The sequence below is a fragment of the Protopterus annectens genome, chromosome 4.part1 (assembly GCF_019279795.1).
Source record: "Protopterus annectens isolate FY-2018-M chromosome 4.part1, PAN1.0, whole genome shotgun sequence".
Classification (NCBI taxonomy): Eukaryota; Metazoa; Chordata; order Ceratodontiformes; family Protopteridae; genus Protopterus; species Protopterus annectens.
Window position 1 is genome coordinate 710,162,978 of NC_056734.1, and position 25,982 is coordinate 710,188,959.

The 25,982-nt window shown below is 41.0% G+C and overlaps 1 protein-coding gene across 2 annotated transcripts in view; it reads left to right on the plus strand.

Moving 5' to 3' along the window:
- Positions 1–25,982, plus strand: part of VEPH1 (ventricular zone expressed PH domain containing 1) — a 4,140,519-nt gene that overhangs the window by 1,260,667 nt on the left and 2,853,870 nt on the right. For both annotated transcript variants that reach the window (XM_044070483.1, XM_044070484.1), the window contains exon 5: positions 18,976–19,139. In XM_044070483.1, coding sequence (XP_043926418.1) covers positions 18,976–19,139 — 164 coding nt within the window. The remainder of the gene's footprint in view (positions 1–18,975; positions 19,140–25,982) is intronic.

Below are 25,982 nucleotides of genomic sequence, written 5' to 3' on the forward strand. Positions count from 1 at the left end.
GGGTGCTCTCAGGAGCCTTAAACCAGGTTTCCGTTACTGCACAGATGTCGATGTTCTCCATACTGAGAAGTGCCTCAAGTGCATGCATTTTGAGGTTTAGACTTCTGGTGTTGAGTAGCATTACCCTCAGTTTTTGGTTACTTGTGCTATTTATGGTTGTGGGTTTGTCTTTTAAGCCTTGCCTTAAAAAGGCACTATGGGGGCAGCAAGAGCCTTGGCCAGTATTCAAAAGCCCAAGGGTGACAGGTGCAAGCCATCTCTTCCAAAGCAACGTGGCTTGTCAAGCATGTCATCCCAGGTGGACAGATACTGGATCCTCTTTGAATGACACCGAAATTTAGCCAGTTGTTGAAATTGATCATTTTTTCTTCATACTGTGGCATCATTCTTGGTGAGGACAGGATGCTACTCAGGATCAGGGTCATACTGGCCTGGGCTACATGATCAGAGAGCTCTTCCATGTCTCTTTTCATGTAGTCCAGGGAGGTACATCTCGGGTCATTCACACCAACATGGACAATGACAGAGTTGTATTTGTACTCGTTCTGGAGTGACCCGAGTGCTTGTGTTATGTGACAGATCCTGGCACTTGACAGTCTGCTAACTGTAACCTTCTCCTTGTCCAGCCTAGTTAGTGGGACATCAGTGTGCCTGACTATAGAGTCACCTATTACTAGTGCGTTGGGTATGTTATTTTGCGTTAAGGGCTGTGATTGCGTGGCACACTGATTATGTGAAGTATGTGGTTCATGGTTGGTGATGGGGTGTGGAGGTTGCTTGAATGTCTGCTTTGGAGGTCTCTGTTGCTTTTGCAGATTTTTATTTAGAGCCTCTGAGTATGTTTTCATATATTCATATGTGTTATTTGCCGGTATCCAGTACCTATCCCCAAGAAACCATTGTTCTTGGGGACTTCAACATTGACTGGAACACCTGTTCCTTGGAATCCCCTACAACCCACGTAAACCTACATGGGTTGACACAGATCATATCCTCCCCCTCCAGGACTGGCAAACCCAATTAGAAAGAAAGTATCCTAGACTGGATACTTATCAATAACCATCCCCATATGTACAAGTCAGGGACCCTCCCTGAAGACCTAAGTGACCACTTTCTTCCATAGATAATTAAGTACAAGGCTGATAACTCCCACCAGCCCATCTACAAAACACCTCACCAATTTCCAAAATGAACTCAAATTATGTAATTGGTCAGCCCTAAAACAATTACCATTGGATGAAGCTGTAGTATACTTTAATACCAATTTCCTTGCCATCCTGGACTCTCACACTCCTGCTCGCTTTATTATAACCAAAGCAAAAATTGCACCATGCCTTTCAAAAGATACCAAATTAAAAATCTTACTTAGAAACAAGGCATGGGCCACTTGGCATGCCACATACCCCCCACTAGATCAACTAAGACATTGGCAATTAAGGAATGACACAAAGAAATATGTTACATTAGACAAAAAATACTGCCATCTTCAACAGAAACATCAAAACAAACCTCAAAAATTCTGGGCTGGAATAAGCAAACTTCTTCACCCAGGTCAAACCACCACTCCAACCCCGTCATCTTCCAGTCATAAAACCCCAGAGGAAGTTGCCAACACATTTAATAGTTTCTTCACAGAGACTATCCAGTCCCTAGCTAGTCAGCTAACTCCCAGTTGCTCAAACCCAACTGCCGCTATACCCAGTACCCAACTCTCCTTTAGCTTTCAACCAGTACCTATATCACTTATCTGTGCCCTAATTAAGAAATGAAGGCCAGCCACCCTATCTGCTGATTTACTCTCTGCAGTGTATCTACAAAAAGCTGCAGATGCCATAGCATACCCCATCTCCATCTTAATCAATAGAGCCATATCTGAAGCTACCATCCCCTCCATATGGAAAATATCCCATGTTATACCACTCCATAAAGGAGGTAGCTCCATTGAACTTTCAAACTTCAAACCCATAGCTATTCTGTCACCACTGGCTCACATTATGGAGAAGTACATCGATAAACAACTCCTGCACTATCTTATCCAGAACAATCTGTTGGCTAGCTCTCAGCATGGCTTTACGCCATTCCATAGTACTACTTCAGATGTACTCTCTTTATCTGATGTTATAAACCATAACCAAAATAATAACAAACTAACCTCAGCCCTCTTTCTTGATCTCTCCATGGCCTTCGATATGGTTAACCACCAAAAACTCATCCATATTTTGAAGGCCTTCTCCTTAGATAACCACGCTTTCCAATGGTTTCAATCCTGCCTCTGTGGTAGACAACAGGCCATCCTATGGTAGGGCAAACTATCCTCCCTTCTACCCATCACCCTAGGAGCCCCTCAGGGCTCTATACTAAGACCCCTTCTTTTTTCTATCTTTATTAATGACCTCCACTCTGTCATCCCAGATGCAACCTGCATTCAATATGCAGATGACTCCACTTTAATCTGTTCAGCCACCTCCCAGACAAAACTAATGACATTGTCCCAGAATACATTTAACACTGTTGAAAATTGGCTCTCTAATCATCATCTGATCTTAAACCCTAACAAAACAAAGCTGCTGCTTTTTCCCCCACTCGCAGGTCCTCATCACTATTATTTCCCATTAAATTTAATAATGGCACCATTATCTCCCCAGAAGCCCAAACTAAACTCTTAGGTGTTATAGTAGATACTAACCTTAAATTTGATATGCATGTCAACCAAACTATCAAAACCATTAATAAAAGCATGGCTCCCTTTATAAGATTAAACCTTTTCTTTATTTGCTAGAACTGCTATTGCCCGTTCCCATCTACTCTCTACCCTTCTCTATGCCTCCCCTTTATTCAGCAGTCCGAACAAATCTGACCTTAGCAAGCTCTGTAGCTGTTATAACCACATTGCTAGATTTGCCACAGGCACGGCATTTAGGACACACCACTGTCATAACCTAAATCTTCTAGGGTGGCTTGAATTACTAGACTACTTCAATACAACCAGCTTATAGTGGCATATAAAGTTCTCATCCAATATGAGAATATGCCTGCACTTAAAACCATCATTAGCCCCTCAGGTCACTTCACTCATCTAACAGACTGTTGGTTCAAACATTCAAAACCAATAACTCAGCTGGGGATTCCCTGTTTGCCAGCTCTGTCAGCAATACTTGGAACTCCCTTCCTGCTGACCTTACTCTAGTATCCACACTAACTCAATTCAAAAAAGTCTCAGACAACATTTTAAGATACACTGGTTATGTTCTTGTTCTAATCCTGACTAGCTCCTTTCTATAATTGTGTGCCAAACAGTACTTTATACTACATACAAGCTGTGACATAACTGTTAGTTTAGATACTTATATAAGTTTAATAATGATTGAATGTATAACTTGCTTGACTGAACAGAGTCTGTAAACTGTTTGCAACATGTATTGATATTATGATTGTTCCTGTATTATTTTTTCTGCATGTTGTGTTTGGAGCTTTTCTCCTCGGGCTTCCACTGAAAATGGACATGTATCCAATCGGACTATCCCGGTCAACAAATGTAAAAGAAATAAATACATTAAAAAAATGTATCAACAAAGTTATGTTGCCCACACCCCTCCCTGTGGGATGTGTGGCTCAAAATTCCAAATTCCACACGACATGCACAGCTGTTGCTGTACAAGAAATGGAGAGCATGGTCCTTTCCTACACCTGTCCTGCACATCCCTACCTGCTTTTCACATTGTCCCCATTTTACCACTTTTCTCTCACCCCTTTTTTCTTTTCTTTTTCTGGAAATAGTGCGGGTTTAAGAAGGACTAAGCACAGCTTAGCATCACAGCATATCATGCAAACCTGAGCAATCCCTCTTAAAACTGTTTTAATCACCTTATCTGATTCTGACATTGTTGTGCACATCAATAAAATAATTTCCCTTGCCAAGTCTCAAACACAGGGCCCTCTAAAGTACAGTATAGTGCGTTAGCCCACTAGGTCAACTCAGTTCTGAAAAATAGCTGGTGTTTCTATAAATATATCATATATTACAGTGATGTCACATCAGCAAAAACATACACCCCTGCCAAGTACTGGACTCAGGACCATGTCAACTACAGCATAGTGCATTATCCTATCCTACTAGGCCAACTCAGCTCTGGAGAATAATTGGTATTTCTATAAATATATCATGAATTACACTGATGTCAAATCAGCAAAATTACACACCTCTGTCAAGTATTAAACCCAGCACCCTGTCAACTATAGCATACTGCATTAACTCGCTAAGCTGTGAAGAAAATCTGGTGTTTTTATAAAGATATCCTGATTGCCAGTGACATACTACTTCTACATATAATGGGAAAAATGACAGCATACTTGGGCCTGTGATGCAGCCACTGAACCAGTACACAGCCAAATACATGTTGATGGATGTACTTGAGGCCTACGATATCAGGTAGAGCTGACAACTGCACAGACTGTTGCAGAATGTCCACAGTTGTGCCACATTCTTATGGCATGGTTGTCATAAAACCTATTCTCTCTGCTGAAGTACTGGCAAGTTAGTGCAGGTTGAGGTTACAAAATCAGGACAGAAGTCAGTGTCACACGTCATACCCATATGAACAAACATGTTCATGCAAGTCCTGCATAACACACTGTATGCATGCACATATGTCTTGCAACTACACCTGCCATAATAATGACTCAGTAGCTCTGTGACATTTCTAGCATGTATGACATCTGGACAGCCACAGTCCTGGTCCACAGTCCAGTCTGTTGCATGGCAACTACATGCTTGTCAATACAACATAGAAATAACTGAGCCCTGCAATGTCCAGCAGAATTAGTTGCAGCTAACACAGTCACTGCCACCCACAGTAGCATGTCAAAGGTTTGTAGCATGGGGACACATTGCAAATATGAATATGTGTCCTAAATTCCACCTACCACTCTCTGGATTGCACTAGTACTTAACATATGTACCAGAGGCACATGCCTCACCTGGACTGTTATGGGTACCCTCACCCTGGCTATGCTGTGACAACAGAGCTGACACTGTTCCCTCACTCACATATGCAGCTTGCCATCCCCACAATGTGTTCACAATCCTCAGTATGACTTCAGGCCAGAATGCAGCAGCTGCAGCCTGCTACACATGCAGCAGTATGTTCAGCTACCTGATACAGACCTAACATACCTACCAAATACCTAGAACAGGTTATCTACACAGCACCCATACATAAAGGGTTGGGGGAATGGTCAGGTGACAGGGACATGTGTCACAGTCTCCCCCTACAAACATGCACAACTGATAGACCAGCGTCAACTGCAGCAGCATATACATTCAGATAAAAATGATGTATGACACTCAGATCTGCCTGTCTCCTTACTGACCCCAACATACACTGTTTAACAGTAAACTGCCACAAACTCAGAAAGTCTGTTAACAATGGGCAAACATAGCATACAAAGCTGTGGACATACCCCATCAATCCAAACAGTGGACAGTATTTCTGCCTATCCTCTGTAATGCTGTAGCTCCCACACCTCAATACTGTAGTCCTGACAGGCCATGAAAAGGGCCAAGGCCTACATGAAGGCCATAATTATTGTACTGGGCTGCTATGGCATAGGCTAATGAAAATGCAACCCAGCTGTTCTGGATGCTATTAGCGAGTGTGAGTCACAGACTGGTGCACAGGTAATCACCTGTTCATGAGCATTACCTACAAAAGGCAAGCTGCTGCCTATGGTAAACAGGTCTGTGACTTTCTTCATGCAGACAGACTGCATTCCTATGAAAACTACCACTGGATTTCTGCTCACAAAGAAGTACAGCACTATACCAGGTATGTCATAGAGTTCCCCATGTAATAGAATGCAGATGTGGATATACAGTCATGGGAAATAGGAATTCCAACAGTAGGTCTCAACAACATATCTTGGAATGACATGTTGCTGTTAGTCAGCTGTCAAGCAACTACAGTCTTTCCTTTTGGCTCTGTCTGCAGTGACATAGATCACAGCTCTGGCCCCTGAGTCCCCCCCAGCAGTGGTCAGCTCACATACGAATGCTACTGGATTGTCTGTTGTACAATAGTGACAGTAACTACTGGTGGATATAGCTGTCATATCACATCATGCACTGTCAGTGAGCCCTCTCAGTCTGTTAACATCATACAGGCATAGTTCAACCATGGTCCATGTGTCCCTGACTGTTCCTGATGTACTCCGGCTAAGTCACTGTGCACTCCACACCTGTATCTCATTACCTGATAGCTATGACTAGCATACCTGGGGACCCCCTGAAGCAGGACAGCAGGCTATAGGCAGTAGTAGTGGGGGGACAAAGTGCCCGCCTCAGCAACAGTGTGTACATATTGAGCATACAATGTAAGGGAATAAATACAGTACCAGATATTAATGTACCATTAATGTGTTCTGAGGGGTCTGCTATGTCACAGACACATTTCCCACAGTCTGGGGACAACCATTACATATTGTCCAACTTGTTTCCAGACATCTACATTTGTCTAGCCGGGGGTCCACGTGTATCAGGCACTTGTACACGTTCATTAAACATCTGTGTACTGCAGATGTCGGACACCTACTAGGAAGAAACCCTACACCACATTTGCACTGCTCTCAGTTATTGTGTAGCACAGATGTTGCTGGAATGCCCATATACACTTACAGTACCACTCATATATTTGTCGGTTGGTGGTTGTATGACATGGTACTGTAACGTTGCCCATAGGGGGCACACTGCAGTAGATGACAGTGATGGGGTGTGGACCCCATAACAACACAGTCTTTCACAGCAAACAGGCCATAACTGGTATACCTAGGATCATACGAGTTACTAGGCAATGGGTCCTGGGCCTCCATAAGCCTAGCCCACATGTTAGCCCATGTGTATGCAAGGCAGCACTTGATGCCCCAGTCCAACTAGGACATAGGTTGTATCCCAATGGTGTATGTGCTTTTACCCGTCCAGTTATCCAGGTTCTACTTGCAAAGGTGTAAATAGCTACCCTGCCTGATGTGGACAGGGTGCCCATTCCACAGCAGGGTGAGTGTGTGGGATACACATTTGAGCCACCAACAAGCCCAGTTGATGACACACACCAGGTTGAGAGCATGTGTGGGTTAATAGAGTGGAGCTTCAGTTGCACTTGTGCAGCAGTCCCAACAATGTGGAGTCCGTAATTGCCCTGTATGCCAGACATAGGTCACGTCTGAGGTGTATGTATGAAGCTGGATAGAGGGATGGGCTTATAACCTATCTCTGTATGGCAGATGTATGAGGCTCTAGTATTCTCCGGTGGGGGACCTCTGTGATGTCCCCAGCTACTGCATGTGCTGTGTGAGGTGAATGATAAACAAAGCATTAAACTCAATAATGTACCTTATTAAGGGAATGTATGGATGTTATGTCCCCATGTCCCTGGATGACATACCCTTATGTATGAAGTAGGTCATGTAGAAGGCTTTCCTTACAGCAGAAGCAACATGTTGGTGAAATGTCATGTTGCCATCAATCTGTGTGCACAGATCCCTCACTACTGATTACATGTCTAGTATGTTGCTAGTACTGTGATAATATGTGGGGACATCACTCTCCCCAAAGGGGTTGACAGTGCACCTCCTGGTATGCAGCCTGAGGCCATGTTTCTGGCACCAGTCATGTGTCTGCATGAGACCCTCCTAGGCAGATGTCCACATCACGAGGGAATTTGGTGACAGCCCACAGCATGCAGTCATCTACAAACATGGCCAGCCATAGCCCAATGGCTGTGACCTGCACCTCAGAATTGTACATTACACATAACAGAGGCCCAAACACAGAACACCAGGTTATGCCACTAGTTATGGGACAACCGCTTGAGGTGTATTCCCCTATGTGGATTAGGTGAGTTGTGTCAGCACAACAGTGTGCTACCTTAAACATGCAATGTCTGTGCTTGAAATTGTGGTGGGAGTAGGGCACTGGACACATGGACATAGATCACAAACAACATCAGCTGAGAACCTACGTGGCACTGCACACTCACACTCCCATAGTGGCAGTACCACCAGCATTACCGAAGGGAGAGTGCTGTCCACACCACAGTGTGGCAGGCCATGGGCATGTGATCCTGCGTGGTCCTGTGTGGAATACAGACTCAGCAGAAACTGGTGACCATTAGCAAGTAGTACCTCATCTGTCCCTGGGCATGGTGGTGTCGGTACCACTCCTGGTGGAACCAGTTCCTGTGTTCATCATCAGAGATGGTGAACTGTAAATTCTGCCATATACGGTTCACAGCTGTCCAACATACCCTCATGTAGGGCTGGCACATGGCTTGACTGTGTACATGCACACACTCACACATCACTGTCACATGCAGGTCACTAGCAGACACACACACAGCTCCTCTCCATGGCCCAGCTGACCAGTACCCCTCCAGACACACACACATACACACACACACACACACACACACACACACACACACACACACACACACTGTCAACTGTGTGGCACAGCCTAGGCCTTTGGCAACCCCACACAACACCCTGTGCATGTGATGATACCTGTGCCACATCCCTGTCATCCATACCATTGATGCAGGGACAAACTAATATGTGTCCGATGCACAGGGTGAATTGTCATGCGCACAAATCAAAGTGGATGTACCTTTGTGCCATGATGCTGTATTGCTGTTAGTATTTCTGACTGACTGTTGTCTCCCAGACCTTATTCTGTTTATGTTCTAGGTGTCTGTGTGTCTATGCCATGGGGACCTGCTGCCAATACAGCAGCTCAGGATGGCATAGTGGTAATGCAGAAATGTGACATTGCCAAGTTATGGCTGTATATGTGCATTGTTACCTAGGTGCATATGTATAGAACATTGTGTGAAGGACAATGGGGCCGTACAGTGTAATCTTGCATGCATACCCCTTGCCACAGCATGCTACTCCTGATACACATCTCCTAGGAGTTTTGTAGGATCATGGGTTCATAAGATCATAGAAGGTTAGTAGGGTAATGGACCTGGGTCCCTTACAAGCCTAGCCATTACTTTATCCCTGACAGTATCATTGATCAGCACCTGTTACCCATGTCATTGAGGGACACAGGTGTGACTCCTAGTAAAGACTTGCAGTTTTCCATCCACTCATCACGGCTGCACTTGATGAGACTGTACATGGTACTCTGCTTGACATGTCTGAGAAGTGCATTCCTGAGACAGGGCAGCCTCTGGGAGACAAAGCTGTCTCTCCAGCACGTTTTGTTGATGTTGCATATCTGATTCAGGCTTATCGTGCTGGTAATGCCTGAAGACTTAGACTCATACATATGGGCCAGCTGTTGAAGGGCTGGGGCACAGCATTGCCATCTAGGCGTGCCACAGCCCACCTGTGGAAAACCTGTCCAATACTGAGTGGGGCACTACTGATTTGAGGCTATCTGCATGGAACAGGTATTGGAGGCCATGGATTACCTTTTTGGGTCGGCCGTAGGTCAAGTGGTGCCCTAGACAAAAGAGCTACACAGTGCCCCCCCCACCACCTGGTGGCCCCATCCTGGTCTATTTACACCATCCATTTTACTGGAAAAGCGCCCCTGCTATAGCGCCCTAGGTGGCCACCTAGTTGGCCTATGCCTAAGGCCAGCTATGGCCTTTCTAGTTGCTGCAGATGTCTGGATAGGTACATACCAAATGGGCCATGATACTAAATTATTGTTGTACTGACTGAAGACTATACAGAGGTAATGTCCACCTTTTTTCTGGATGCACTCTCATCACCTATGTGGTGAACCATGTACAAGGCTTTTTTGACCACTGCCACTACTTGATGTCTGAATGCAACTGTGTTATCAACCTGAGTACACAGGTCTCTCAACACAGGTTGTGTGTTTATGGGGTTGCCATTGATATGGGAAATAGTGGCACCATTTTCTTGTCATATGGTATGATGTTACTGCTTTCTGGATTCAGCTTGAGGCCAATACCTTGCCGCCATTCCATACCCAATGTAAGACCCCATTGCAGTGTGTTAACATCAGTTGGTTGGTCAATGACAGCACATAACTTACAGTTGCCACAGCCTTAAGCAGTACCTACAAATATGGGTGATGGTAGTTAGTATTCATGCCTAGATACATGTGAGTCATTGGGGGCAGCAACTACTCACAGGGCCTCCACATATCTACATATTGCAGATACATATGCAACACAGAGTAGGGTTGCCACCTTATGAAATGTGCAATGTGGGACACTTATTGTAGTATCATGACAGTTGGCAGGACAAACCATACCCATGACAAGTGTAATGGGCAGGACTTCTCTTGGTCTTCCAATTCTTCTTCTTCTTCGGCTTTTCCTGGTTAGGGATCGTCACAGTGGATCACCTGTCCACTCATGATTGGCAGTGGAGTTTTATGGTGTTGAGTTGCCAGCCCGGCACCCAACCTTCTACAGGAGGCACACACATGCACACACTCACACCTAGGGCCAATTTAGAGTGTCCAATCCACCTACAGCATGTCTTTGGGATGTGGGAGGAAGCCGGAGTACCCAGAGGAAACCCACGTGACCACAGGGAAGACATGCAGACTCCGCACAGACGGCATCCCAGCCGAGGATCGAGTCAGAGAACTTCTTGCTGTGAGGCAACAATGCTAACTGCTGCACCACTGTGGCTGCCCTTCTCTTGGTCTTCCCGTATGACAGCTTAATTTTGTCACATTTCCATAGCTTATGCTATTTCTCATAACATTAAGGCATTTCTGATGTACAATAACTGCTTTATGCAACTATTACAAAACTTTAGGAAATGTTTGTTGTCCTACATTCATGGGACCTCTTATTGTTTCAGTTGTTTTCACAGGTCACACATGGCCAAACATGGACTGCAACATGTAGGGAGGGACAGGTGGTGGCCATACCTCTCACCTGTTCAGATTTCTGCAGAATGTTTTGATGCTTGATACATATTTTTGGTCCGTTTTCATAACATTGTGGTTTTCTGGCAAATTAGTGGAAAATCATTAAAGACTGACATTAGACAATAATGACAGATATTTTATTTTCAGATGTCATACCATTCAGAAAATTCATGCTAATGCACAACCTATTATGCTATCAACTTTCTATGTTTGTAAGAACAATATTTAAAAATTGCCCCAATTATTTGGCCTTTGTCCTACCTTTCTGTATGCTTTATCAAGATTTCTTGCACTAAAGGTTGAGAAGTATGATGGTGGGACTTACAGAGCCCCACTGCTGTAAGGGGATATGCATCCATACACTTACAAAGTTCCCTGTTTTGGGAATAGAATCCCTATCTATCTAGTTATATTATAGTACTACATACATATTGCATACACCACAGAGCTGTTGTGGTTAGATGGTGTCTACCTGTGTTTCTAAGGTGGATGACATGAGTAGGGCCTGCATAGGTTGCCAGTGAGGGGGTTAACAGGGTGGAACAGGCCCTTAAAACAGTATAACCATTGCACACACTCACAGGCAAGACTGCCACGCTGCTACAGGGGATATGCATACACACACACACACACACACACACACACACACACACACACACACACACACACACACACACACACACACACACACACACACACACACACACACACACACACACACACACACACAGTTGCCATTTGTGAGATTAGAACTCCTACCTACCTAGTTGTATGTACTATAGTGCTCCGTAATTATCGCATGTGCCATGAAGTTTATGCTCCTGGAGTGTCTGATGGTGCATCTAAGGTGGATGACACCAGAGGGCCATGTCAAGTAATCCAATGAGGGAGGATTAACAGGTAGGACAGGCCTTAAAATGTATTGGCATTGCCCACACATAGTCAAGACATAGAGCTGCAGGGGGATACAGTTACACACACGCACTGAGTTGCCATTGTTGGGATTAGACCCCCTACCTATCTAGCTGTATAGGGCTACATACTTATCACATGCGCAACATACCTTATGTGTTTGGAGCGTGCCTAATGGTGCATCTAAAGTTGATGACATCAGCAGGCCCTGTAAAGTAGACCATTGGGGGAGTTCACAGGTAGGCAAAAGCTTTAAAATGTATTGGCATTGTACATATGTGTCTATATTAAACTCAGCAGATCCAGATATATCTTATATGTGCCACATACCAATAGATAAGGATAATTATGTCTGATGGGGATAGGGAGAGGCAGTTGAGGTATACATAGCTCTCTGTATGCACAGAGATAGATGTGGTTTCAGACATGGGTTGAAATTAATTAAGTGTAGGAGCATGCCCAGTATGACCATCATTAATTACAATGGGACTCCAGGCCAGAAGTACCTGTATGCCAGTCCAGAATTTTTTGTGCTACAGCCAATTGTCTGCTGGTCCTGGTGGAACAGTCCAGCACCACCCTGATATGCTGCCTGAGGGATTTCCTGTCTGTGTGCTGTCTGTAATATCTGACCCATATGCATGGTGTGTACAGCGTGTATTGGAATGAATAGTGTTTTGCATAATATGTCTGGTACATTTTATATAGCACTTTAATTTCTTGGTACGTCAGTGACAGATCATTACAGATTGAGGTGAAGAAATGCTGACAGACATTTTGGGTTACCGACTCCATTCACTGCAGGCAACCTATACTACTACTACATGAACTGTTGTATTCTGCACTTTCTACATTAGTCTGGCCAGTAGTTCTTCCTTCCCGTTATATGTGGGCCTTTGTCCTGCTCTGCTCCAGTTCCTGGCTTTGTCCATATTTGCTGCTCTGTGTAGTTGTAGGTATGTTGTGACTGGGGTAACAGATGGAACACCACACACAGGGTTGCAGACTTCACATCTCTGACTGTATCCATTTTCCAGACTGTCCAGCATAGTGCCCCATATACCTGCTCTGGTCCTCAGGCATTTTGTGTTGTACTGTTATTATAAGGCTACATGTTGCCCATACCTCTCATACTGTTACAGCCATTAATGTGGACTGGGTCATATATAACAGTGGGACATAGCCCCAAACATGGGGACAGGTTTTTAATATTGCTCTTACAAACCTAGGCAGGTGGCGGAATGGTTTTGTATTAGAATGCGTTTTCCAATGGGTATGATGTCTGCAATCTCAACTGTCTATTAGTTTCTCACAGCAACCTTTAGCCATTTGACAATAGTTTGCCAGAAAACTGGGTATGTTATGACAAACAGAACAGATATATGAGCCATAAATGTGGACATTCTGTTAAACTCTATACATTTCTGGGGTATGGATGGTGCCCACTGACTTGTTGTAAGTACTGACACAGTTTGTGACAGGCTTCATATCCTGCTGCTACACTGACCTGCTACAACATGCTGTTCTATTAGCCACCATCTAGGTTACTGAGGACTGTATACTGTCCATATATATGCCCCCTGTCCCTCCTTTGTGTCTGTCTTTGTCCACATTCCTTTCTTCTTAACAAATGCTAACATATGGACAGTTTGTAGAATTCCTACCATAGGTGTAGCTCCCATGCAAAACAGTATGTACCCCATCAACCATGGTAATGTACTTACCCACTAAGCTACAACAGCCACCAAACACACATGCAAAACATTAGGTGCAGCCAGTCTCAAATCATGTACTCCATCAGCCATGATAATGTACACTAACCAACAACAGCCACCAGACAGTGTAGTTGACTTCCTGACGCTATCAACAACAGACAAACAAAGCAGTTTGAGCCCTGCATATTGGGGAAATGGTACATGTCACCAGGTTGATTGGGACAGACCAGCGACTGTGTGGTCTGCTGCTATTACCTTGCAAACATACTGTGACTGCAGTTGTAGAGGGACATGGGTGTGTTGGGGGTAGGGGACTCTAGCATTGATAGTCAAGCATCTGTCCTGTGACCCTGCTGTATGTCATTCCCTCACATAATGCATTTGGTTTTGCTGGCTTGGGCCTACTGCATATTAAGGGTTGGCCAGTATTGGACGGAGAGTTCCTGTTGTCCCACACAGCTGTCAGTTGTCTGCATCTATCCCAGTAGCCTACTCTATTCCCTTAAATACACGCGGCATGTCCATACATATGCTAACACAGTCTATTAGCCCATTCATTTGTTGTAAAAAAAGTGACTTACCTTGTGCCATCAGCGGTTGAAATAACAATGCTTCAGGTCTGTCTCTGTCTGATGCATGCCATAAACAGCCAATACATAGTAAAGTACAGGTTGTGGGGTGTAGCTGGCATCGTTCTTACTATGTATGTGAGTCAGAGTGAGGTGTCAGTCCCTATATCCCTAGGTTGTCAGTGCATGTGCTATGTGTTGCCTCTTTGACAAGGACAGGGCATACTGGGCATGCCTACGTCTGCCTACACGGATAGGCTCATGGGGGGTTCCTCTTCCGAGTCCCCCTGTGACTGTGGGGACCTTGGCACTGGTGGATGGCTGTGTGTCCCTTCCCTGTGATGTCCTTGACACAGCTGTTTGTGGAGGATCATATTGTGCAGCATAGCACATACTGTAAACATGTGTGCACATGTGATTGGAGAGAACTGTGGGGCTCCTCCAGATATATAGAGGCAGTGGAACCATGACATCAACAGCCCAAACACATACTTTATGATGTTCCTAGTTTGTGCATGTGCCTCATTATGGCGCTCTTCAGTAGATGTGTGTGCATTTCTGATGGGTGTCATCATCCACATTTCCAGTGCATAGCCAGCATCTCCCAGTAGATGGCCATATGGGATGTCTCCCCAGTAAACATCTGGTACAGCTGTGAGGCATGCCAGATGTGGGAGTCATGATAGCTGCCAGGGCTGCCAGCACACACATTCATGATAATGACTTGGGCATTGCACATGACCTGGCAGTTGATGGAGTGATACCATTTGTGGTTGACATTGACACTACCCTCTTCACTGTGTGTTGCTTTGATGTGCACATGAGTGCAGTCTATGGCACCCGATACCTCAGGGTAGTGTGCTACATAGTGGAAGAGATGCATATTGCTGACCCTCTCCTCAAGAGTGTGGGGCAAATAAATGTGCTCACTGACATGTGTTTGCATGGCATCAAGGAAATGGTGGAGTACCCTGGATGCAGATGTCTGTGAGATTCCAATTATATCCCCAGTTGGTCTTTGAAAAGTACCTGTAGCTAATATTCTAAGGGCTACACATATCTTTGTTTCAACTGGGATGGGTTTCCCTTTGTTGGCTCTGGGTCTGAGTTGGGTGCGGCAGAGCTCGGTGAGCTTTTGTAGTATATCCTTGTCCATCCTATAGTGCTCTACAATCTACTGCTCATGTAGCCCCTGGAAGGTCACCCTGGGCCTGAACACTTTTCTCCTTCTCAGTCTGGGCCTATTGTCAGCATCATCATCTTCACTGACCTCAGCCTCAAGCACAAACAGATGTAGCAGAGCAGCAGCAGCCCCTAGCATTTTGTCAGTTAAAATTCCCAAGTGTGTACTCCAATGGTGCAGAGTATGTGGGAAAATCAGAGGTGTATGCATACTTTATAGTGGTATGCTGAAGTTGCAGCCTGTGTGATTTGGTCATTATGCTGCATTACACCTGATAGGTATAGCATTGGGGAGTTTGAATGAGCCAGTGTCTGTTGAACAGGGCTTATCAGTCTTTTCTACCTGATTGGCTTTCTTAGGCAATTTGTTTTCTTTTTTTTCCTATTTCTTTCCCTGCTAAGCAGTGTGGCATGCCATGCACACCCATGGTGATAGTGTAAACAGTGCTCAGCAGTTTTGACACTCCCATAGCCACAGCCATGCTCAAGTATTCTTAAAGTTATTTTAAACAATATTTATGTGTGAGATGCTAGTGTTTTATCATATGACCCAAAAGTGGTGACAAATGTAATAGTAGTTTCAAATTTAATAGTCATTTCAGACTTATTAGAATTTTCAGTATATTCCAGTAACTCACTCCTGACTTTTGATGCCTTAACTAAATTAACCTTAAAACCCCTTTGTATACATCTTTGAGTCAAATGCTCAATAACAACAGACACCCCCCCTGCTTAGCTGTGCTTAGCTGGATGCAAACAGACACTGCTGAGCTCTAATCCACTTTAACATACTGTGACGCACTCTCTTGTGATGTCAGCTACCTGTTCTACCACTATTTAAGGACAGTGTAGCCCTTTTTGCTATTCAGTAACCCCAGTTCATTTACATACAGCTAATTGTGTATACCCTGGATACTTCACTACTCCAGGGCCTGCCTCCTTAGTAACCACTGACACCTGCATTGTAATACTCTGCACCCTGGGCACTATAATGCAATAAATTTGCAAATGTCTACTTTACAGTTTTGTACACGTTCTAATTTTTTTGTTTTCCATAACGGCATGTTTGTGCATCGCTGTGCAAACATAATATATGTATTAAAATTTATTATTTTTTAATTATTTGCATTACTTTTTGGATTCACTGGCCATAGTTTTGACAATTTGTATGCCTACAGTGCAATATCCACACTTTATTGTAGGGTTTTACAGCCCCTGTTTAAAATGTGTACTCCGGTACACGGTTTCTATCTGTGTACATTCTCTACACCAACACGCAGCTACATGGGTGCCTTTCTGCTTGTTGAATCACAAATCCACCTCATTTGCATGGTTTTCATCAGCTAATGAGGTGATTTGCATTCTGCGGACACCTCCGTGTCCATACGCTCGTGCACACCCCTCAGCCCTGTTTCCTGGATCACTCGGCGGCCATGTTCCGAGTTTGGGCCACAACAGTATTCCTACACAGAGAATTGCTCAGCATAGGCTTTAATGAATTCCACCCTTCATCTTAAAATGTTAATTTCCACCAGGTGTAAATAAAGCACCCAGTAAGACAATCCATTGTTTTTATTTTTTGTCCAAATTCTTTTGCCAGTCTCATTTATTTGAATTTTTTATAGGTATTCTTTCTATCCCTGTAAAATTGAAAGATGTATTATGGTGCTTAGACATGTTTGAAAAGTTAACTCGTTTGTTTATAACATATAGTGTCACTAAGTTTTTCAGTGATTCTTGTTTTAAAACTTCTAGTTTTCTCTACATAGAATGCTGAACATATGCATGCAGATGAATAAATCATCCATTCATTCTGACATGTAATCAAGCTATTAATGTCAAAAATTTTGGATGTTAACAGAAAATAAAGTTGTTTTTTTTTTTATTTACTACATTACAGACTGCTTAATGTCCACATGATGAGCACCCTTTTAAGAGCTGCCTATGTAGGTTCAACTGGTTGCAAGTTTCACATAATCGGTAGCCTGTTTATAATGATTAAACCATTGCCCAATAGTGTTTCCTTCTCTTGTGTAAATTTGCATTGGACAGATACAATTTCTGCCAGTTCTTGTTCCACCATGAGGATATCCCAATATTTATGTGTGAGATGCTAGTGTTTTATCATATGACCCAAAAGTGGTGACAAATTTAATAATAGTTTCAAATTTAATAGTCATTTCAGACTTACTAGATTTTTCAGTATATTCCAGTAACTCACTCCTGACTTTCTGATCAGTCTTTTCTTTTGATGCCTTAACTAAATTAACCTTAAAACCCCTTTGTATACATCTTTGAGTCAAATCTTGGAAAAATTAACATGATCTTCAGAGGGATGCAGTTGTATCATTCATAGCCAGACATGAGAACTTTGCATAAACTAATTGAATAAGAATTTAAAATAAAAAAAAATAAATTTTAAAGAAATGTTTAGGCATCGGTTTAAACAGTATTCTAAAAGCATATTTATTTTCAATGATATGCACATTTTGTAGTGTGTAACATGCGTAGTGCACTTGACATGCACATTCTGTAGCATGTAACATGCATAGTGCCCTTGATATGCACATTCTGTAGCATGTAACATGCATATTGCACTCAATATGCACATTTTGTAGCATGTAACATGCATAATTCAGTCAATGATATGTACATTTTGTAGCATGTGTGATGCATAGTGTACTCGACATGCACATTTTGTAGCATGTAACATGCATATTGCACTCAATATACACATTTTGTAGCATGTAACATGCATAGTGCAGTCAATGATATGCACATTTTGTAGCATGTAACATGCATAGTGCGCGTGTTCATTTAGCCAGAACTTTCCGTAAACTGATTGAATAAATATTTACAATAAAAAATACAATTTTAAAGTGATGTTTAGGCCTCAGTTTAAACAGTATTCCAAGATCATATCTATTTTCAATGATATGCACATTCTGTAGAGTATAACATACATAGTCCACTTATTCATTTAGCCAGATGCCTATAAGAATAAAGTGAAAGGGGGAGTTGTTTAAGTGGTAAGTATTAGCCAATAAGTACACAGAAAGGCTACTAATGTTTTCACAGTTTATACATTCAGATTTGGCTTTTTGAAGTGGTATTATTTTAGAAAAATATAGAAGAAGTAGGTCGGTAGTGAGCATAGGAAATATGCTGTCTTTGCCCTTCTGAGCTAATTCTAATCCCACTATAGATATACTGCCCCAATCATTCAGTGTATGGAACATCATTTCAGATGATGCTTTCTCTTTATTCTTCTCTGGTGTGAATTGTTGCTTTCTGTTTTCCTTTGTTGGCTCTTAACCTAAAATTGCAATGCTTCCTATACTGTTCTTTGGTTGAAGGTTGTCCTGCTTGAAAAGGGGCACATATGAATTAAAAACCAAATTAATGGGGAAAAAATAATAATTTAACAGAGACCTTAAAGATAGGGGCAGAAGTACAAATGACTTGACATTTATTCACTTCCTATCTGGCAGCTGCAGAGCTCTGCTAATAATCTGACAAGACTGGTAGATGCTGGTTGTTTAATTCAGGCTCACAGATGAGGTGAACAAAAAAATGTTGACAATCGTATTCTTAGTTTTGGCTAGACTGACAACGTGTGTCACTGAGCATTAATTTGCCTGTTATAATTTTTTTCTATTCTCACACTTTGTTCTGCCAATAGGTAACTACATGCTACTACGTGTTTTACCATCCATATATGAAAAGCAGCCTGAACTGATTGATAAGCATGTGACAGAGATGTCTGCACTGCTGTCACAGCTAGAACAGACAGAAAAACAACATTTACTCAGGCTCCTACACCTTGTTGCTGAACAACAGGCCAAGGTAAGTCAACAATAGTTATAACACAAGAGAGTAGATCACATATTCTTTAGTGTGCAGTTAAATGAAAAGTAGTACATACACGACACAGCTTTTTTTAAATAACTTCATGCTGCATTTTTGATTAAAATCACAACCCATACACAAATCATTCTACAGCACAAATGACATGTAAACAGTGGTATTAAGAAATCGTGAAATTGCAGTTTCAGTCATGCAAACGTATTTTATTTATTCTTAACATAAAGATATGCTATAAGATGAACATGTTAATTCCATACCTGTGATCTGTTGTGAAAAATGAACACTGGATGAATATCTTGTAGGTGTATTTGTACAAATGAAGTAACTGCCTATTAATTGCCAAACAATTATCATCAAAGCCTGTAACTGCATTAGAAATAATAAAACTTATTAAGCCCATGTTCGGTGTGGCAACAGTATTTTGTAACCACTTCCTGAATCATACTGGAAATAAGGTTTCTTTAACCTCCCTGAATCTTAATTTCATTTCTGATGAGTTCTTCTTTGGATAATATTTTATAGTTTGAATATTATCAAAGTGCATTTAATGAGTCTGTTTTTCTACACCTTTTTAATAATTTTACATTGCCTTCTTACTGAAAATCTACTTTAATTTTGTAAAGGCTGAAAATCACCTCACTCCATGAAAATATTCTCTTTCAGATCATCACAACTGTCATGTAATCCTTGTTGTATTCTTATGCAGATCTTTGTTTTCTTAGTTCGGTTCCCTGCATCGTACTAACATTTTGCCAAGCACTTATTTTTTATTTTATTCATTTGGTGACTGAAAAATGGATTTAATCTCTACATATCAAGCTCAGACCCAACATGAGAAAACCACAACCAAATTGTAGAACAGTGTGTGTGTTTGTACCTTTAGGAAGCATTTCAAGGTCGGAACATGCATATAAATTGCAAGCACGTGCTAGCTTCAGTGACATTTTGAGAGTCCAGCCAGAGACTGAGCATGTATGAGTGTGATAGCTAATTTGTTTATAAGTTTATCTAAGTTAAAGTTATTAAGCCTGAATGCTAAGTAAACTGAGCACAATAAAAGGGCCAGATATGAACCAAATGTAATGAAAACTTGCACAAGCAATTTATTTTATAAAAAAAAGATAAAACAGAGTATTGCAAGGGCAGAAATCACATTATTAAACAAGCAAGAGGCACGAAAAGTTTATTAACTAAATGAAATGTTTACAATTAGGATATCTGATAAAACAATTATCAGAAAAGCACATAAAGGATTTGGAATTACCTCAGAATTGCAATACGAGCACATTTAATGTAAAACAGGCATGTTTAGAGTAAAACGAGCACAAGAAAAGTGTAATGGGCATGAAACGAGATTAAACAAGCAAAATTAATATAATAAGGGCAAAAAGGGCACATTAAGCATAAATAAAGTAAGGCTACTGCACATTATTTGGCAAAGTACTGTGTTTTGGCATAAACTACTGTTTTGCATTTGATTGAAGCTATCAAGGGCATAACTAGAGTTATTCAAAGTATCTCGAGTGTATAAAAGTGGATACAGTGTGTGCTTATTACTGTGCATTTATTCCGAAGAGTTTATTTTTGTGCAAAGTGCAACTATTTCATAAAGTGCAGTCAAAATACAGCAATTTTGAACATTTTCTTGTGCTGGGTGTGTCTATTCACAAAGTGCTGACATTACAGAGTGTTTCTGGCACTGTAAAGAGTTATTCAGCAAAGTACAGCAATTTTGGGAAAGTTTCAGTGTGGTTTGTGCTGTTTATTTACAAAGTGCAATTATTTCAAAATGTTTTTTTTCTCTGAGCTTCTTCTGCCCAGTTCATTCACACAGTACAGTTATTTTAAAATGTTTCTTACACTGAGGGGATTTCTTACAGTACAGTGATTTCAAGAGTATTCTTGTGCCCAAGAGAATTTCACAAAGTTCAGTTATTCAGAGGCTTGTTGTGCTATTGGGCATAGTTACAAATACTGACATTTATTTCAGGCATATGTGCAAGTGTGCATGTTCGTACAGTTAAAAGTGAACTTGGGTTGCATTGTGTTTTACTGTAATTTGTTGGCATGGCAGATGAATTTTAAAAACCATCAACGCTTGTATTTGATCAGAATATTGCAGAGAATTGGAGAAGATTTGAGCAAGAGTATGATATTTTTATACAAGCAGTCTATTCTGACAAAGATGCACACACTAGGGCATTCATTTTGTTAAACCTAGCTGGGTCAAATGCCATTGAAAGAGAGAATTCATTTGTGTATGCACTAGTAGTACATGAAAGAGAAGGTGAAAAACCACCATATTGTTGTATGGGGTGAATTAAGGGAAGACCCTGAGTTTTTGAAATGGAAATTCAGGGAAATGTGTAACCCCAGATGAATGTTACATTAGAGAAGCAGTTGTTTTACATAAGAGATCAAAGGCCAGGAGAAACTTTTGAATCTTATATTACTGACCTCAGAAACAGAGCTGAAACATGTCGATGTGGTGACTTAAAAGATTAGTTAATAAAGGACAGGCTTGTGTGTGGTATTAATAGTGCTTTAGTGAGAAAGATACTGGGATACATGGCTAGGCTTAAAAATGCTCTTGTGGTCATTAGCCTACTAAACACCTATGAACCTATTGAAGATCTTGCTTCGTGAAAGTGATCTAATGCTGAGCAAAGCTAGTGAGATTTGTCAAATCCACAAAGTTACAGAAAGGCACACAAGTATGCTTGCAAGTGATAAGAGAGTGGTTTCAGCAGGCTCCAGGGCAAATGTAGACAGCATGCAACACATGGCTAGTAGAAGCAGGCTGAAGCACATGGCAGCTGTAACCCCTGTGAGTGTGGCAGGTAAAACTTGTAGTTTTCCAGCAAGTTCTAAGAAAAGGACATGCTCAGTGTAGTACAAGGGTGAGTCATCAAAACCCAAATCAAGCTTTATTGTTAACTGTCACAATTGTGGTGCCAATCATGAGTCTAAAAGAGAAAAAAATGCTTAGCATTTGGTCAGCAATGCCACAAGTGTAAAAAATGGAACCATTTTCAGAAGTTTTGCAAATCAAGTAAATCTCATACAGTTATAAAGAAAGGTCACTTAAAAAGGCAAGTTGATCACATAGAGAACTGTAATTCTACTTTCTACATAGATGGTGTGTCAGTGATTGGTGAAAAGGTTGATGCAGTAGATTTGTTGGCAAAGAATGAAGCATTTTGTACTGTCCAGATCAATGGTAGAACCACTGAGCTCAAATTAGACACAGGTTCAAAGTGTAATGTTATGTCAGCGGATACCTTTGCTAAGGTGAGAGCTGGTAAAAAATGAAATGTGGCCAGTTGTGCAAACTTTATTGTTTATGGAGGTGAAGCCATCCAAACCGAAGGCTCAGTAGTGCTTTCATGTTATTTGGTTAGGAACTGCTACAGCTTACTATTCTATGTAGTACAAAGGCCTGTGGAGTCATTATTAGGCCTCAGAGACACTTTGAGAATGAATTTCCTTTCCTTTACCAAAGAAGTTCATCATATAAGCACATCCCCTAGTTCCAATTTTACTGAAGCTATTTTTTTCAGAGTATGCTGATGTTTTTGATGACAAGTTGGGCAAACCTCCAGCTATGTATTCTATGAAGTTAGACCCAGACATCAGTCCAGTGGTCAGATTGGCAAGAAAAGTTCCGATAGTTATGCAGTATAATTTCAAAGCTCAGTTAGATAAAATGGTACAGCAACGTGTAATTTGTCCAGTCACAGAACCAACTGAATGGGTGTCATCCATGGTAGCAGCCCTCAAGAAAGGCTCAGGTGAAATCAGAATATGTATTGACCCAAGAGATTTGAACAAAGCATTAAAGAGACTACATTATCCTATGTGCACAGTTGAGGAAGTCACAGCCCTAGTACTGAATGACACTGTTTTTTCTCTCTTGGTTGCAAAAATTAAAATCGACAAATGATGCTGGATCGCAAATCTTCACTACTGACTACTTTCAGTACCCCATTTGACAGATATAGATTCCTCAGGATGCCATTTGGAATAAATTCACAAGTGAAGTATTTCATCGTGCAATGGAGCAAATTTTTGGGGGTTATCCTTGTGCCATAATAGTAGATGATTTATAGGTTGGAGGGAATGGTGAAGCAGAGCAAGACTGAAACCTTAGAAGATTTCTAGACAGAGCATGTGAAGTGAACTTAAAGTTCAATCCTCTGAAGTGCAAATTCAGACTAGCAGAAGTTACATATGTAGGTCATTTATTTACTAACACTGGCTTGAGACCAGACCCATCCAAGCAAGCAGCTATTCTTGAGTTGCCAGCACCAGATAATGTTCAGGCTCTACAATGTTTTCTTGGTATGGTCAATTATTTAGGCATGTTTATACCAGACTTTGGTGAGTTGACAGCACCTCTGAGAGAGCTAAAGTGCAAAAATGTTACATGGTCTTGGTTGGAACAGCACCAGAGAGCATTTGAAAGCCTTAAGCAGAAAATTGCCACCCCACCCACATTAAGCTACTATGATGTTAATAAACTAGTAACTCTTTCCTGTGATGCTTCAAAATTTGGTTTTGGTGCAGTTATTCTTCAAAAAGGCAGAAAATTAGCCTGTACTTCTAGATCTCTTACTCAAACTGAAATGCAGTATGCTCAAATTGAGAAAGAACTTTTGGCAATAGTATTTGCATGTTCAAAGTTTCATGATTATGTCTATGGTCAAGCTATTCAAATTGAAACTGATCACCAACCTCTAGTCACTATTTAAAAAAAACCCCTATGCATTCAGCTCCAGCGAGATTACAAAGAATTATGCTCAAACTGCAAAAGTGCAACTTGAAAATGGTCTATACAAAAGGCTAACTTCTTTATCTAGCTGATACTTTATCCAGATTGCTCAGATATACAACAGAACAGCTTCATGCAGAGAATTTTGACTTTGATGTCATGGAGGTGCGTAATTTTTCTACCACGAGACTTGATGAGCTGAGAGGTCATATAAAAACTGATTCAATTTTGCAAAAGATCAATCACTACATTAATGTTGGATGGCAGTCAAAGCAATGTAGTGTACCACCTGAAGTGCAAACTTATCTTCCATACAGGGATGAGATGTTGATGGAAGATGGCATTGTTTTCAAAGGTCCTAAGTTTCTGCTTGGCTATGAATATATCCAGATGTTGAACTGTGGTCACCCAGGTTCTAAATCTACCAAAAAAATGGCAAAAGGACTAGTATTCTGTCCTTCTCTAGTAAAATACATTGATAAAGTACTTGCTTCTCGTTCAGTATGCAATAGTACTAAACCGCATTTGCAGAATGAACCACTTCAGCTAAGTCAAGTTCCTGAACAGTAGCCACTGATATATTGTAGTGGAACAATGAGCATTACTTAGTGTTGGTAGACTCTATTTGAACTGGTTTGAGATTGATTTACTACCTAATTTAACATCCACTGCTATTATTACCAAGTTGAAACATCATTTCTCAGTTCATGGTAATCCACACAAAGTTATTTCTGACAATGGTACCCAATTAGTCAGTTGTTTCAGAAAGTTGCGAAAGAATGGGACTTTGTTCATGTTACTAGTAGTCCAGAATATACACAGTAAAATGGACTAGCTGAACGTGCAGTACAGAGTGCAAAGCAATTACTAGAGAAGTCAAAGCATGGTAATACCGATGTCTTTTTGAATTTAGTCAGTCTCAGAAACATTCAAGAGTAGGGGTTATCCTTTGGAATTTTTGGTAAAAATTATGAATGAAATTTTTAAGAAAATGAAAATGATTTTTACTCCTATTTTGAAAATTGTAGAAAATACAAATGTAGTGGGTAGTAGGAATTCTTTTGGTACTGATGTGATGGTCGTCCAATATAACCATGATGCACCCCTTTTTATTTCTAAGATTAATATGTTTTAGGATCTTAATTTTGACTCTGATAAGAAATCTAAATTAGGCACAAAGCCTAAAGTAGCTTACAGTAAGGGGAGAAGTTTGAACGATATTTTGGAAATTCAAGATGATAAGAAATTTGACCTTTATAGATCAATTATGTATAAATGTGGAGCTTGTAGTTACTGTAAGTTTGTAAATGATGGCCCCCATGTTTCTGTAGCAGGATACAACAACACTCTGCAATGTCCTGGGCATTGTAATTGCAATACAAAGATGGTAATATATGTAGCAACATGCAAAGCATGTCCAGGATTTTATGTAGGGAAAACAACTCGGAGACTAAGGGACAGGATAGCTGAACACATTAGAGACATAAAGAATAAGAAATTCAGTCATGCCCTATATGTTCACAGTACAAGTTGTGTTAATTTTTAAAGATTTATATTTTTTTATAATTGACATGGTGAATTTTAATGAAAGGGGTGGTGATCCCAAAGTTGAGGTCAAAGTGAGGGAGCCAAAGTGGCAATTGAGACTGAATGCCAAAATTAAGCCTGGCATTAATGACTGCATCTCAATTGCAGGTATATTGAAGCAAAAGACTAACCAAATTTAGATATTCTATTAATATTTTAGAGTTTAGTGATCCATAATATACTTATTTCATTTGGTTCATTTTATTTTTTACTCATTTTGGTTAAATTATTGAATTATTCACAACTGGTTATGTTTAGTAGTGATAGGAAAATGTATTCATTTATCATTATTTATTTATACATTGTTATTTATATAATATTACTGTGCTTTTAATTGGGTAGCTGTTTTAACTGGCTGATTTTATTTAATTACTTAATTAGCAATGGCCTGCTGTGTATTTTGTATTTAAATGAGTGCTATTTTCTATGCTAGTTTGACTCTGATGATGCCCGTTTGTTATGAA